General features: G+C 53.8%; 1 protein-coding gene across 1 annotated transcript; it reads right to left on the bottom strand.

The window, feature by feature from the left end:
- Positions 1-2,527: 2,527 nt before the first annotated feature.
- On the bottom strand, positions 2,528-15,191 carry TAL1 (TAL bHLH transcription factor 1, erythroid differentiation factor). The gene is made up of 4 exons (XM_052637986.1): positions 15,007-15,191; positions 9,238-9,675; positions 7,846-7,940; positions 2,528-2,982 (listed from the first exon to the last, which is right to left on the bottom strand). Exons 1-4 carry the CDS (start codon positions 15,189-15,191, stop codon positions 2,528-2,530), a joined length of 1,173 nt encoding a protein of 390 aa, XP_052493946.1.
- Between the last annotated feature and the right edge of the window lie 1,157 nt (positions 15,192-16,348).

Here is a 16,348-nt window from a genome sequence, read left to right as displayed (position 1 = left end):
GAGTATGGTGGGGAGAGATGCTGGAAATGAAAGTGAGAATGATGGATCTTCTCTGGTTCTTAACAAAGTCACAAAGCTTTGCCTACCCCTCCCTAGGCCTGTCTTGTACTACATTTTACACATTCTGCCCACAATCCCGTATTTCTCTGCTAGACTCCCTTCTGTGCCTTGCTTTGGGATGAGACTGAAATGAGGTCAATCTGGAAAGATGAGAATAATCTAGAAAATTCTGAAGTGGGCTAAAGTGGTTTAGAAGCTAAATTACCCAAATACTGCACAGAGAGGCAGTCTGGCCCACTGTCAAGGTCCTGGACTCCGGGTGAGAAATCCCACTGCAGGAATGATACTGACGGGAACAGAGTTCCTTATGGTCTCAAAATGCTTCTACTTCCATGATTCCAATCAGTCCATACCACAGTGATAGGAGACAGGCCAAACCAGGGCATTTATGAGAAAGACATCCAGAGAGAGAACTTTACCAGGTCACACTGCAAGTCTGAGAGAAGAGGGGACCAGAAGCTCAAGCTCCTGCTAGAATGTATAATCCATCTCCTAAAACCCATCCACCACGCTCACTGTGGCCACTTTTCACTCCCAGGTCAAATTAATCGACTGGAAGCAGACACAGCCTTAAGACCTAGAAGAGGTGTTCCATCTTTGGACAGATGGGATTCCTACAGGAGCTTTCAAGTATTGGAAAAGAACCCATCCAAATGTTTGTCAAAATATAATGGGTGGGGAGGTGCTGAAATGGGAGAGAGTGCTACAAGGGTTAACCATGCGGCTTCCATTCCCACGAACTGGACCTCACAACTTAAAAGGAAGAGTGGGGAATGCAGGGATCATCTCCGTGTGCACGTGACTGTCCCTGAGGCCCTGCCACAGTGAGGGCAAACCACCAAGCTGGAGCCCACAAGGCGTGAGGACCTTTCCCGACAGCTGCAGCGATGGTTCTTCCACATCGCTATGGACAGGGCAGAGCCAGAGCATCAGAGCTGGCCGGGATGACTTGAGGATGCAATGACAGGTGTATGGGGCTCGTGTGCAGCTTGCTCCATGCGCCTGGGATGTGGGTCACAGGCAGGCCTCACCTGAAGAAAATCATGTCCCACCATCTGGACTGACACAGGAGATCAATGAGGGGGCAGAGATCCACTCTACAAAAGGATTCTCCACATTACCAAGGGACTTGCAGTAGAATTTCTTTAAAAGATGAAAGGATCTGATTTACAAAAATGTCATGTACAACTTTTAGCGGGGAGCACTCCTCATGCGTTACGCCAGCCTCCCATACACACTTGTGATGCCTGAAATTTGCAGACTTAGGGATGTTGAAGGTCCTGCTAAGTGAAAGTGAATGTGCATGGGTCTCAACTGGTCTCTCACTGGGCTCCCCAGGGCCTAGAGGTGGGGCTGGATCCTTGGTCATATCAAGACCCTGAGGTCCCAAAATAACTGAAGTCAAGCAAAATCCCAAATACCAGGAATTCATAGGACGGAATTTGTCGATTCAGTTTCAGAACACAGCCCAGACCATCAACCATCCTGCAACAGGGAGGCCCCTCTGCACAGCCAGACCACCAGACAGGGCTGCACATCTCCTCTTAAGACCAGCACAGAGCCCATCAGCACACGGACATCCATGCCCCCACAAACGGCAACGTGTCCCTGGGAATACAGGCAGGTAGCTCTGAGACACCACCACGATTTGAAGCCCACGTGCCCCAGACAGCTTTTGCTCAATTTCACTATCGTTTCTCCTTTGTCTGCCTTCAAACGAAACCTATGGGGCACACTCACAGCCTCAGTCTCGGTCCCCACAGCCACAAGCATGAGGAAGGCAAATCTCAGTGGGAAGAAAGCAGAGCTTAGATCCCCAGGGCAAGAAGGGCTACTGGGTTTTCTGACCTTCTGGCCTAGCTAGGTGAGAGCAGGCTGTCTACTGGCCATCTTCTTCAGCCAGGCCCTGAAGAAGGCACCTCAGGGCTTGTGACTCTCTGCACCAGCTGGCAAGCTGGATGGACCAACATGGGCCTGGGTGAAGATGAGGCTCAAGAAATGGGGAGCTATTGGGTACCTATATATTCGGACAGTGTGGCCACAAAAGCCACCCCAGCCAGCTTGGGAGGGGCTAAAGGCAAGGCAGAGGCTGCCGGATGCCTCGGAGAGAGCTGACAAGCCCAGGTCTCAGCGAAGACAGGGCTCCTGTGCTCCAGGCCAAAAGCAATGCCCCTTGAGCCTCTTACTTAAAAAGTCTTAGGGATTCGGAAAAAGGGGAAGACTGTGCCGTCTTCATAAAAAGTACCTACCACTTTGCTCCATTTTACTGGTCTCCTACTGAGGCAGGAAACAGGAAAACCAGCCCCAGAGGCAGCTGGGACTCCCCAAAGTTCAGACATCAAGGAAAGCTCATCAAGTCCATGTCCTACTTCAGAGCTGCCCAAAACTCACCCCACCTGCCCTAAAGCCCATGGTCCCAGCAGCCTGAGGGCACCCGCCTGGCTGGTCCCACGTGGCCCCAGACCCATCACCGAGGGCCAGCTCCATCCGCGGCGGGCAGCATGGCAGGATGGAGGCTGCGGGCTGTGTGCTTGGGTGCTGGCTCTTCTGTGTAGCTGTCCGGGCTGGCTGCCCCGTCCAGGGAGCTGCCACAGCTGGAGTTCGGGGAGAGCACATCCTGCAGGAGATCCTCGGGAGGCACGCTGCCCGCTCCTCCCCCACCCGCTCCACCAGCCCCCACTACAGGGTCCTTGCCAGGCTTGGCCCGCTGGGTGCCTTCCTCCTCCTGGTCATTGAGCAGCTTGGCCAGGAAGTTGATGTACTTCATGGCCAGGCGGAGGATCTCATTCTTGCTGAGCTTCTTGTCTGGTGGATGTGTGGGGATTAGCTTGCGGAGCTCAGCGAAGGCCCCGTTCACATTCTGCTGCCGCCATCGCTCCCGGCTGTTGGTGAAGATGCGCCGCACGACTTTGGTGTGGGGACCTGGGGGCAGGAGGACAGGTTAGGAGAGTGGGTTGGAGATTCCCCAGGGCATATTCTTCTGTGGGGAGGAAGAGAAACCATCCATCGGAAAGCTTGGTAAACCCAGAATGCCTTCTTTCCTTTTGCTCAGAAAACTCTTACTCATCCTTCAAAACCCTCAGCTGTCTTCTCCCTCTCTGGGAATTTTCCCTAACCCCTCAGACAAGTGTACAACCAACCACCGTGGCCCTATAATCCCAAATCTCCATCACCCTTGATCATGACTGTATGCTTCCAAGCTTGACTCTCCTGGGGGCTCAGGTGGTAAAGCATCTGCCTAGAATGCGGGAGACCCAGGTTCAATCCCTGGGTTGGGAAGATCTCCCGGAGAAGGAAATGGCAACCCACTCCAGTATTCTTGCCTGGAGAATCCCATGGATGGAGGAGCCTGTAGGCTACAGTCCATGGGGTCGCAAAGAGTTCGATACAACTGAGTGACTTCACTTCACTTCTTTCCTCTGTGAGCTGTGAGACATTTTAGGACAGGAACCTTTTATAACTCATTCATTCATTCACTTGTGCCAAAAGGCCATATAGCACTAGTCAGATAAACTCTGGAGCCAGACTTTCTAGGTTCAATTTCTAACTATTACTCCCTAGACCGTAACTCTCGGCAAATTACCTAAACTCTCTGTGCTTTAACTTCATCACCTGCAAAATGGACAGAGTACCAGAGAACCAAGTTATAAGACTGTCATGTGTATCTAACAACTAACACAGGCAAAATACTTAAAGACGATACTTGCCTCGATACTTGCCTCCGGTTAAACCTTCACTAAATGTTACTTTTATCCATTCATCAGTTATTTACTGACAACCAGGCACTGTGCGTCAAAACTCAACGTTCAGAAAACTAAGATTATGGCATCTGGTCCCATCACTTCATGGCAAATACATGGGGAAATAATGGAAACAGTGACAGACTTTATTATTTTGGGCTCCAAAATCACTGCAGATGGTGGTTGCAGCCATGAAATTAAAAGACACTTGCTCCTTGGAAGAAAAGCTATGACCGACCTAGACAACCAATTAAAAAGCAGAGATATTACTTTGCCAACAAAGGTCCATCTAGTCAAAGCTATGGTTTCTCCAGTAGTCATGTATGGAAGTGAGAGTTGGACCACAAAGAAAGCTGAGTGCCAAAGAATTGATGATTTTGAACTATGGTGTTGGTGAAGCCTCTTGAGAGTCCCTTGGACAGCAGGGAGATCAAACCAGTCAATCCTAAAGGAAATAAGTCCGGAATATATTGGAAGGGCTGGGGCTGATGCTGAAGCTCCAATACTTTGGCCACCTGATGTAAAGAACTGACTCATTGGAAAAGACCCTGATGCTGGGAAAGATTGAGGGCAGGAGGAGAAGGGGACGACAGAGGATGAGATGGTTGGATGGCATCACCGGCTCAATGGACATGAGTTTGGGTAAACTCTGGGAGTTGGTGATGGACAGGGAGCCCTGGCGTTCTGCAGTCCATGGGGTTGCAAAGAGTCGGACATGACTGAGTGACTGAACTGAACTGAGGCACTGTGCTAGGCATTAAGAAATAAAGATGAAGAGGACAGAGTCCCTCCCCTCATGGAGCTCACATGTTAATGAGGATGACAGATAATAAACAAGCAGCAAACAAATAACAAACAGACAGGAAGCTGAATGTAAATGAAAAGATGGAAAGGAGCTGCATGTTTTAGCTGAGGTGGCTGGGGACAGCCTTTCAGAAGAAGTGATGTCTATAAGTCAAGAGAAAGTTGTTTAGTCGTGTCTGACTCTTTGTGGTCTCATGGACTGTAGCCCACCAGGCTCCTCTGTCCATGGAGGAGGAATTCTCCAGGCAAGAATGCTGGAGTGGGTTGTCATTTCCTTCTCCGGGGGATCTTCCCGACCCAGGGAGGGAACCCAGGTCTCCTGCATTGCAGGCATATTCTTTAGCGTCTGAGCCACCCTATAATGGAAGAACTTAAAGAAGAGCCAGCCAGACATAGGAAGGGAAGCTGGAAGGGCATGTGCAAAGGCCCTGAGTTGAAAAACAGTGGAAGCTAGCCTGGCTAGATTAGTTTGGGTGAGATCAGAGTAGTCTAGGTCCAGATTCCACAGGGCCCTGCAGGGATTTTATTCTAAGGGTGCAGAAAAGCACAGAATAAGAGCTTACTAAATATTTGCTGACTAACTGATCATGCTGACAGGTGGAGAATGGAGGAGAGAGCAGTGGGAAAATGACTTCACTGGGGGCTCTCTCCCCCGCCCAGGATAGGAGTGGAGAGACAGCCATGCCCAGGCTTGGCCTGAGGCTCTGGGCAGGTGTCTGAGGGCTGCCTCCGTCTCCTATGTCTAGAGTGCACTGAATACACACTGGACCAGTATTCACTAGCGCTCACGCACTAAGACTTGCAGAGCAGGGGCAGACACCAGTGTGCATGTATTGAGCACCTATGGTATACAAAGTACTGCACTAAATGTCCCAGCCTGACCAGGGATTCCCAAATCCAAGAATGGCAGAGGATGGCCCCACTAGCTCCCAGGTCCCAGGGCTGAGGCAGCTGCTTCCCTCCCAAACACTGAGGCACAGAGCTAGCTAGCTCCTGGCAGTCCTCAGGATGCTTTGTGCCCTGAAGGAAATGCCAGTCCTGGGATAGTTGTTTGCCTTCCTCTGATGACCCTGGAACGAGACCTCAGAACATGGAAAGTTAGGTAGAGAGAATGGGTCACCTAAGACCCATTACTCATTTCACAGCTAGGGAGACTGCAGCCAAAACAGAGGCAGCCCTTGCCCCTGCAAACGAACTCATCAGTGCCAACACTTCCTGCTTGATCCTCTCTCTCCTACAATCACACACACACACACACACACACATGCACACACACCATGTGCCCAATCATTCATCTCTGCCTTCAGTGTCTTAGAAGCTGTCTTTCCAAACCCCAGCAGGCCCCCACCCAGCTGAAAGTGTTAGTCACTCTTTTGTGACCCCATGGACTACAGCCTGCCAGGCTTCACTGTCCATGGGATTCTCCAGGCAAGAATACGGGAAGTGCGTTGCCATTTCCTTCTCCAGGGGAACTTCCTGACCCAGGGATCGAATGCACATCTCCTATGTCTCCTGCAATGGCAGGCGGGTTCTTTACCAAAAGCACCACCTGGGAAGCTGATTCTTCACCAAAGGTCAGACCCAGGCTGGGAAAAACACAACACTCCTGCTGGGCACTCCTACCCTGGCCTCCAGGCCAGACAGAGGGGAGTCCCTCAGCTGCGCCGTCAGAAGGACTGGTCCCTGCCCCGTGGCTGATGACGAGGTGGGGAGAGGAGCATTATGGCTGCTGTCACAGCTAGAGCTACACGGACTCCAGAGGCAGCACCCATCCCAAGCCAGGTCCTAAAAGCACTTTACCCTACTGGTTCAACAACCTGTGAGGAAGCTCTTATCCTCCCTAGTTTACAAATGAGAAAACCAAGGCCCAGAAAAGTTCAGCAACAGGAATCCACATCAAGTCCTGACTTTAGACCTTATGTTACTAACAGCTCCACTTTTATGGACTCCTTTTGGCTAAGTCTCTGATTTCAAAATCCTGCAGATATATCTTGCACCCTCATCCTTCCCTTCACCTCCATCTCTGTCTATTCCTCTCAGGTCTTTCTCAGAGAACTACCAACCTCTCCACAGCTTCCTCTTGCCTGAGTCTATGCCTTGCTCCATGTCTTCTGTCTCATTCTCTCTGGGCACAGAATAGGTGCTTGGTAAACCCTGGGCATCCAGAGTGCACTGGAACTCCAGAAAGTCCTTCGGCTTTGAAGAGCCTGCTCTCCTGCCCCCTGGTGCTGGGCCCCCTCTACTACATCTGGTCAACCCTGGGAAGAGGGACGGGGGTCCTTCAAATGTCCCCCTCCTCCAGCTGCTTCCTCAAAGTTTGGGGCCAAAGACTACTCAGGTAGTTCACATTAAAAGTGCTGAAACCCCTGGGATGGGGGAAAGGAGGGAGTAGGGTAGAATCTATGGTGTCAGGAAGGGAACAGGGACAAGAGGGGCCCACTTTGCATGGACCTGGGACAAGACCTTTAAAGGTACAATTCCAGGCAAGGAGGAGACTCCAGACTCTTCTCCCAAGAGGACTTTGGAGAAGGTGCAGATAATCCCCGGAGGTCGGTGCTTAGAGTCAGGGGCACCATGTGTTTCTGCCCTCCCCAGGGATCCTTGGTATTGAAGAAGACTCTTGAGAGTCCCTTGGACTGCAAGGAGATCCAATCAGTCCATTCTAAAGGAGATCAGCCCTGGGATTTCTCTGGAAGGAATGATGCTAAAGCTGAAACTCCAGTACTTTGGCCACCTCATGTGAAGTTGACTCACTGGAAAAGACTGATGCTGGGAGGGATTGGGGGAAGGAGGAGAAGGGGATGACAGAAGATGAGATGGCTGGATGGCATCACCGACTCGATGGATGTGAGTCTGAGTGAACTCCAGGAGTTGGTGATGGACAGGGAGGAAGAGTCGGACACGACTGAGCGACTGAACTGAACTGAACTGAGGGGTCCTTGCCGAGTGGAGAAATGGAGCTAGAGTGGAGACAACTAACAGTGGAGGTTTGAGCTAAGCACCACAGTGTGTCCCTCACTCCCATGCCCTCTCTTCCCAGGACTGGGTGGCAACCCCCAGCTCCACCCATCACCTCTCCTAGTCCCAGGCCAACAGGGCAAGGACTTTGACAGTTAGGGGCTCCAAGACAGCTCACTCATCCCTGTGAGACACCTAGGGAGTTGTCCCTGACGGTCAGGCTTCAGGGGCTCTAGCAGCTTGAGGGACTGAGTGTACAAGTTGGGGGTGGGAGTAAACTCACCGTCAGTAATCTCCATCTCATAAGGGGAGGGTCTCCTCTTCACTCGGTTGTTGGTGGCGAACATAGGGAAGGCATCTGGCTCCCCAAAGAAGCCACTGTAAGAGGGAGCAGGCAGACCACAAGATCACAGACCCTCCCCACCTGTTCTTGAGCCCCCCAACCCCTGAAAAAACAAGGGCAGCCCTGGTCCCTTCGCACCAGAATTGGGGCTAAAAGGAACATAAAACACACACACACCCCTCACCCAGCCTTTCTCTATGGTTAGACAGGCAAGGGGAGGGGGGCCACATACCTGCACACCCTACACATACACACACACACACACACACACGCACACACATACTCAATGGCGAACACAGGGAGCAAACACGAAAATGAACACACATACTCCCCTCCCCCATACAAGTGCACAATCCATAGACACCTCTGTGCCCAAACAGGTGCTCACACAGACAGACAGCCTTCACAGCTGGAGTGTGCAATTCCTGCGTCTCATAACTGCACCTTGTTCCCTACCCTCAGCCTCCACTCACCTTCACCCCAGCCCCATGGGACCCACGGACAGACAACAGACAGGAAACCCTGACTCAGTCCTGCTGACATGCTCCCTCATCACCCACTCTACTGGACTCTCCCTAGCTTCTTTCTCCGGCAGCCAGCCGGCAGGCTCCCCACTGCCCCACACTGTCTCTCCCTGCCTCATCTTCCCATCTCCACCCCAACCCTGCCTCCCTCTCTCCACCACCTCAATGGTCCCACCAGGGAAACGGACACCTTCACACCAAAGGAAGCACTAGTCCAGGCCAGAGACAGCAGCTAGGAGAGGAGGGGCTCAGGAGAGGAGGGAGGGATCCATTCCCCAGGTGGAGGGGAGATTCTCGAGGCGCCCTCTCCAAACACTCTCAGGTGCACGTCTCTCACCTGTGCACTGAGGGTTGCAGAATCCAGAATAATTTCACACCGGAGCGCACTGAGATACACTCTTGCCTGGTACTCACACTCACAAGACTCCTCCAGTCCACCCCGCCACCACCACCCCTACCACCACGCAGCACCCCACACTTCTGCTCACACCCAGCCGCATGCCTGCACTCCCCCGCCTCAGCTTCTGCGCTCCCTGCACGCCGCAGACACAAGCCATCCGCACACTGGCCCCTGCGTCCACACCCACGCACACACATACACAAACACATTTGCAGAGGGCTCCTTCCTCACTTGCACGCGGTCTTCAGCCTAGGCTTTTCCGTCTCCGGGTGTAAATTCCCTCTCCCCCTCTCTCCGCGAGCTCAGCCACTCGGCCCGGCCGGGAGGGGATGGCTGACTCCCCACGTGCGGAAGGGGAGTCCCAGGGCCCGCGCCGCCTGCCCACCCGCCGCTCCCGCCCGCCCTGACCTGCCGAGAGAGGCCAACGGCTGGCTGAGGCTGTAGAGCAGCGCGCGGCCGGGGGCGGCGGGGGCCGCCAGCGCGGGCGGGCTCAGCTGCACCATGCGGCCGTCGCCGGGCAGTTCCGCGGGGGCTGAGGCGGGCGCGGGCCCGGGTGGTCTGCACAGCTCTGTGGTGGGCACCCGATGGCGCGCTTCGGCCGCCGCAGACTCGCGGCCCTTTAAGTCCCGCGCGGCGCCGCCCCCACCGGCGGGGCCACCCCCCGGGCCGCCGGCGCGCGTGCCCAGCTCGATGACCGGGGGCTCCGCCGGGGCCGCGCGGCTCGTCTCCTTGGCGACGCCGTTCAGCAGGACCAGGTGCGGGGGCGCCATGCGGGCCTCGGCCGCGTCCCGTCCCTCTAGCGGGGGGTCACTGTGTGCCGCCTCGCTCGGCGGCTGCTCCGTCATCCTGCGGGTAGACAGACAGACAAGCGGACGCCCGCTCAGACCACGGCCCCCGGCCCACCCACGCTGGGGGGCGGGATGGGGCGGCGGCGGGGGGCGGCTGCTGAGGGAGGGGGTGAAGAGCGGAGGGAAACTCACGCACGAAGACGTGAGAAGACGCGGACCAACTTAACGCCACGTGGACACACACGAGCCCGGGGTGCTGGGGCCGGGGAGAAAGGGGGGTCTCCGGTTTGGGAGAAGAGAGGAGGATGCCTGGGAGACAGAGACTGAGGGCCGAAGGGACAGAGGTGGATAAGCACCAGAGACATTGGAAGAAAAGGAATACAAATCCAGCCAGCGCGAGAAAAACAGAGTTGGGGGGTAGGGGAGGGAGGAGGAAGGAAACGCAGACAGAGGCGAGAAAGAAATACCACCCGTGCCCCTTCTCAGGCCGCACGGGAAGAGGAGGGAGCAAATCCCCGACCGACTGTGCTCTTCCCGCCCCCCTTTTCGTTTTGGCGGGGAACCTGTCGCGCGGAGGTGGGGTGCTTTTTGCAAACACCCTCTTCTTTCAACAATACGTGCCCCCAGCCTACCGCCACATACCCACATAAGTACACCTGGAAATCTGGTGGGGGTGGGGGTGCAGGAGTGATCAGAGCTGGCAGAGAATTATCCAAAGGAACTCAGCTCTCCCTTTCAACACGCAGTCACCCCCACCCCCACGGGGGTGTCGGTCTACACCCAGCAAATCCACCTGTGTTCTGTGGAGCCGCTGGAATACCCAGTGACCCTTTACTCCCACCAGGATTGGAGACGGGTAATCGGGGAGGGAAGAAGATGATCCAGGCCCTACCTCCCTGCACACTGTACTTCCTTTTGCTCAGCTGGACTCAGCAGTGAGGTGGGGGTCTAGAAGGGAGGCCTGGCTGAGGCGGTGTGGAGCCCGGACATTGGAAGAGTAGTGTTCTTAAGGCCACTGGGCTGTGGGCGCCCATCCACGAATGTGAGGAAGGGGTGTAATGATGGCTGGGGAACTCCTCCAGCACTCACCCATCTCCCTTTCCCACTTCGGTGTTGTCTTCTGGGGAACAAGAGGAATACCTCATATATGCATTTAAAAGCACTGTGCAAATGCTTAAGTAAACATTATTATAGGCAGAGAGACTGGGCCCGAAAGGGGACTGCCTTGCCCAAGGTCACAAAGAGTGGGACTAGAACTCCAGTCTCTTTGCAATCCTCCAGTGCATACATGCATGCTAAGTCGCTTATCCGCTTATCCTCGGTACACATATATCATATAGCCCATATATCCCCCATATATATCCCTCCCATATATCCCCCCATCTCCAACCAAGGACATTGCTCTCCTCCTCAACCCACACTCCAGGGTGATTGCAGGCAGAGTGATTGCATTTCCACTCTCTCCCAGTTCTTCCATAACATGCAACAACCACCACCCCCCCTACACACACACACAAACCGAAAACAGAAAAACTATGAGACTCTGGGTCCAGAGTGTGAAAATATTTGTCACTTAATAAAACAACAAAAACATAACCAACTCGACAGGCTTTATAAGACGTTCAAAATAAAGTTTCTGCTATGGGAATTATATAAGTGGGGTATTTTATAACAGAAAACAAATACACAAAAATCCAACTCAGCCCCAAGCAGAGAATTCATTCCTGGCAGCCATTCTGCCCCTGCACCGCTCTGGACTAGTTGGCCTGGGAGCCATCCTCCCACCCCAGAAGAAAGATGGGACCTTCTGAAACCTCCAGATGTCACTCAGCTTAGTTGCCACCAGACACAGCTGATGAATAATCACCATTTCAATTATGCTCCTGCCCTAAGTCTGCCAGCCCCATGGGCTGGACCCAAAAACGACAAAATTCCCCTAGACTTGGTATACCCTGGCTGCAAAGGCAGTAGGTCTGCAACACTTCATTGGAAGCGAGTTTATGATTATGGTGGAAACAATAGGTCTATATCCACAGAATGGGACTGCCAAGACACTTCAGTCACTAGAAATGCACCAGAGGTATACCACTAGAGACTTCCTGGCTCCCCTCAACAGTGAAATGCATTGGAAATATACAGTCCTCTGGCAAAACATACAAGCCCCAAGAGGCTGGCTCCCTACCTTACTATCCCCAGGCACCGTTGTGCACCCAGTGACACGTGCTTCAGTCTCAGCTTCTAAATGAATGACGAGCAGTTCGCTATGCAATCGCCAAAATGAGCCCAAGCTCTCCTACTTATACCTTCTGATTAATTCTGAGGCTCTGTGTAGGATCAGATCTCAGGGGGTGGGGGTGGTGGGAGCAAGTATTTTAGATGAGTTGACTCTGGCCCGAATGCTCTCTCCAGATGCCTATAAATATCTGTATCTCTCAGACTCCCCCTGAGAAACCTATAATTGGTCCCCTGGGCTTTGTGGCCAACCTCTCCCCGCCCCTCCTGGGACCTCAGGAAAACCCTGCTTGCTCTCTGCAACCAGGATCACCCAAGGCCAGGGATCCCGACTCTTGAGGAAGCCACTGCAGAATTCACTTTCGGTGATCAGTGACTAAACCCGATCACTTGGCTTTGGTTAAGATTATCGAAACGAAAGCCTAGTGATTTTTACTTGTTTTTATTAGGGAAAATGAAGAAGGGGAGTGAGAAGATTGCAGATTTTGAACTGAACAGCGCTGGACTATTCGACCATTACAACTCCTCTTTGTGCGACCAAATCCCAGCTCCAAGCCCCCTACCTCGGCTCATCTCCTGTTGCCAGGCAGGCAGCCGGATCATTTCCATATGTGTCTGAACAAGACCGGAGAACCTGAGAGCTCTAGGGGCAGACACCTGGTCTCTGGCAGTTCCCCATCCCCAGCAGGGAAAATTTTTTGTGTAAAAGCAGCCTCCGCCATGCCCTGGGCTAGAGCCACTGCCTTAGACTTGGCCTCCAGTCGGTCCCTCATACTGCATCCACACACACACACCCACCCCGGCATGACCCCCTGGGGGAGCCCCAAGCCTGCACACAAACCACAATCACCCCAGAACAGAACCACTTTCCCGCTGCTACTGGTGTGGAGGGGTGTTCGAACGCAGCCCCACCCTAGGCCTGAGGCCCCCGACTGGGCCCACCCAAGTTAGGACTGCGTTAGCCAGGATGGCTGCGGCCTTCTTCCTGCCGGGGCCCTCCCCTCCCCACTGCACACAACCTGACCTATCCGAATACAGCCGTCCCAAAGTTATGAGCCTTGTGAAACATTTACGGAACCATGGAGCATTAGGGGGAATACAGTCCAACTGACTGTTCTTATGCGGAAAAGGGCCCTGCTGGAAGCCACAGTAGCAGAGGCCGCAGTCAGTGGCAGAGTCAGATCTCAGGATTCCCAGTTCTGGGTTCATCCTCCTCTCCCCCTCACCAATCTGAAACTGGACTGTCCTCTGTCCCCAGCTTTCCCCACCTCAGGCCAGATCCCAAGGCCTTCCTGGTGACTGTTTCCATCAGCCCTGTCATCCCCCAAAAAACTCACCTGGGGCATATTTAGAGAGACGGGCCCCTCTGAATAGGATCTCCACTCCTCCGGCCAGAGAGAGGTGGGAGTCGAGGTCCAGGTTGTGGACGGGGGTCTTTGCTCTCCCCCTCTCTCACCGAGAGCCCGGCAGTTAGGCCAGTTAGGCCGCGGTGTGGTCCTGGGCGGTCTGCCGCGCCCAAAGCGAGTTTCCAGGAAAGATGGGGGTGGAGAGAAAGGGAGGGCAAGAGGGAGGGAGAGAGAGAAATGGGGGTCAATGGCTGGGAATTACCTCATGTCCTCCTCAACCAACCCTGGGGATCGCCAGCAGCTTTCCACCCCCGACCTGCAGGTGTTTGAAGCCTCCCCCACACCCCCAGAAAAAAGAACCCGGCACCTGACCAATCAGGAATAACTACATAGTCCAACAACAACAGCTCGCGGCAGACTGCCCTGAACATTATCGGACCCTCCAACCCTCCGGGTTCAGTGTGGCTCGTTTGTTTTCTAACAGCGGTTGGCTCTGGAACCGAAGTCAGGCGAGTCAGAGCTGCGGCCACAGCACCGGAGTCGTCCGCAGCCTGGCTTGGGTGGGTTAGGGGGATGTGTGTACCAAAAGGGGGATCCAGTCTTTAGACCGTGGTCGGTGGGACAAAACCTCTGAGAAGCCCCATTCTCTGACTCTCACCGCCCCACCTCCAACCTAAACCGAAACCAGAACCCAATTCCAAAGACTACTTTCCCGAAGGGATACAACACAGTCTGAACCGCAGAAATCAGAGAGAATAGAGGGAAGGGGGCAGAGAATCTGATGGATCCAGGTCCCTTTTTTTTCTTCCTACCGATTAAGGGAAACAAACAAAAAAGGATGAGGAAGGGGAAAATAAGGAAAGAAATTTAAAAAAAGAGAGAGAAGGAAGGTCCTCGCCTCTCCCTCCAACCATCCCTACACAAAATTTTCGATTCTTCCGTATTCAAGTCAGCAGAGTACAAGAGAATTCTAGTAATTCTTTGCAGCAATAAACAAGGAAAGGAGGGAGGGTAAAAATAAATCAAATATTGCTTCCCAGGGTGTAGTGGCAGGGAAATTTAGTTTGCCTTTTTTCTTTTTTTTTCCCTCCCTGTGGAAGGTTTTGTTTAATTTGTTTTGCTGAAATCGTTCAGTTTATGGCCACACATCGAAGTCTTGGATTAATAGCTAATGCCACCTCTTTTTTTGCCCTGGCTTTAGTGGAAATACAGTAATAATTGTTCCCTGCAGTTTCAATCCAATGCAGGAGATTTTCTTTCTCCTCTTCTAATTCAAAAGGGGGGAGGGGTGAGAACAAGGGGAAATCCAGTTGTGCCCGGTGTCTTAGGTCGGGGTTAATTTTTGCTTTAGGATGGAGTCTCTGTGCTCCTCCCTCTCTCCATTTCTCTCCTAGTCACAAACCCAGCAACTTAAAAAACAGAGCGCTGGTGGGAGGAAACCCCCGCTGCTTTGTTATCGCCCCAAAGAAGCTAAAAGGGACTAGTCGCTCCTACATGACTATTTTAATTAAAATATGATGGTGATGACGATGACTGTGATGGTGATGATGACATTAGCAACCACAACCACTGGCAAAACAAAATCCTTTCTTTCGGAGCTAGGGCAGCACTGACCTAGCCCGGCCCTGGTCATCGATGCGACGGGGTATCTGACCCACGCGGGAATGTCGCTCACCCGGGGAAGGGGTGGAAAAATGTTCCTTGGAGATGATCCCGAAGTCCCCACCCGAGGCGCGAGGCCTGGAGAATGCGCCCATTGTCTTTTCCGGGCCTCTCCCGCAGACCCCGGAGGCCGTACCCGTGAAACTAACCAGAAATGGACGAAGCCTGAGTGCCGCGGGAACCGAAGCTGGCGGCTACCGGCTTGAAGGCGCGGGCCTCCGCGAACGCTGCTCAGCTTCCAGCCTGGAAGAGGCTCCCACTCACTAACAAACCCCTCCAACACTGAGGCACAGACTGGCCTCCGGACAGAGCAGCCGCTGATCCAGCTGCTCATCCAAGCCAACACTGGCTTCCGAATACATCATAAATTGGAATAAAATGTGAAATCCCTCACCCCGCCCCCATGCCGCCTCCTCAACTTGCGCATCCATCTCTCGCTCGTTCGCCCTCCCCTCCACCCCCAGCGATTTACAAATGCACTTCCAAAGGACACTAGCACACAGCCACACAAGCCGGGGTGGACAAGGCCACTCGCGGACCAGCCGCATAGAAGGGAAGCAAAGTAAGCACAGCCCAACACTGCCCCACAAGCCGACTCGGTCAGGCCCAAACATTGTCCAGCAGGACACAACGAAACCGATCAAATGCAATCGCTCCTAGGCGCACGACCCAAGGTAGTCAGGATCACGGACGTCCGACACAACGACGAGACTATCCAAACACAATCGAGATCAAGCAACCCAACATACATGTCGAGAAGGCAAACGAGCATAATTGTATATACAACGATGAAAACGCAGAAGGGCCTCGGAGAATCCAAATCTATACACCGAACAGCACAAGCACCATCACACTTGGGACACACAACCTGTCGCCTGGAAGACCACACTCAGAAGTCAACACTGTCCATAGCTCACACACGCACTCTCAACAATTCCACTGCATGCCCACAACCACCAAGAAGAAACGAAAACCAACCACCGCCTCGCGCATTTCTGTATATTGCGTAAGAAAAAAGGGAAGGAAGGAAGAGAGTCTCCGAGACGGGAGGGGCGGCGACGGCGGCGGCGAGCGCAAGGGCGTCCCTGGAAAATGCCCCCCCATCGAAAGAAACCGAGGGAAAAGGAGCGAAACCTTGTTTTTGCGAGCGGGCAAAAAGAGGGAAGAAATTGATGGGGAATTCCGTGAGAGGCTGCAGGTTGCCTTCCCCTAGAAAAAGGCCAGAATGCTCACGTTTTGCCGCTACTGGGGGCCGCGTGTGGCCATTTTGAGGCCTGGTCCTTAGTGCCGAGCCCTCCCCTCCCCCCGGCCCCGTCCCCGTTCCCCCGCCCGCCCGCGCCGCGCCGCGCCGCGCCCGGCTCCTCCACCGCCGCGCTCTAATCCCGCTCACGTTCTAGGCCTCGTTAGCATGGGCCGAGGCGCGCGGGGGCCGTGTGCGCCGCGGAGATAAGGCACTGCCGCGGGTCCGCTCGCCCCCGATAAGCGCCTCGG

Source organism: Budorcas taxicolor, chromosome 3 (assembly GCF_023091745.1).
Source record: "Budorcas taxicolor isolate Tak-1 chromosome 3, Takin1.1, whole genome shotgun sequence".
NCBI lineage: Eukaryota > Metazoa > Chordata > Mammalia > Artiodactyla > Bovidae > Budorcas > Budorcas taxicolor.
This window is presented reverse-complemented; position numbering and strand designations above follow the sequence as displayed.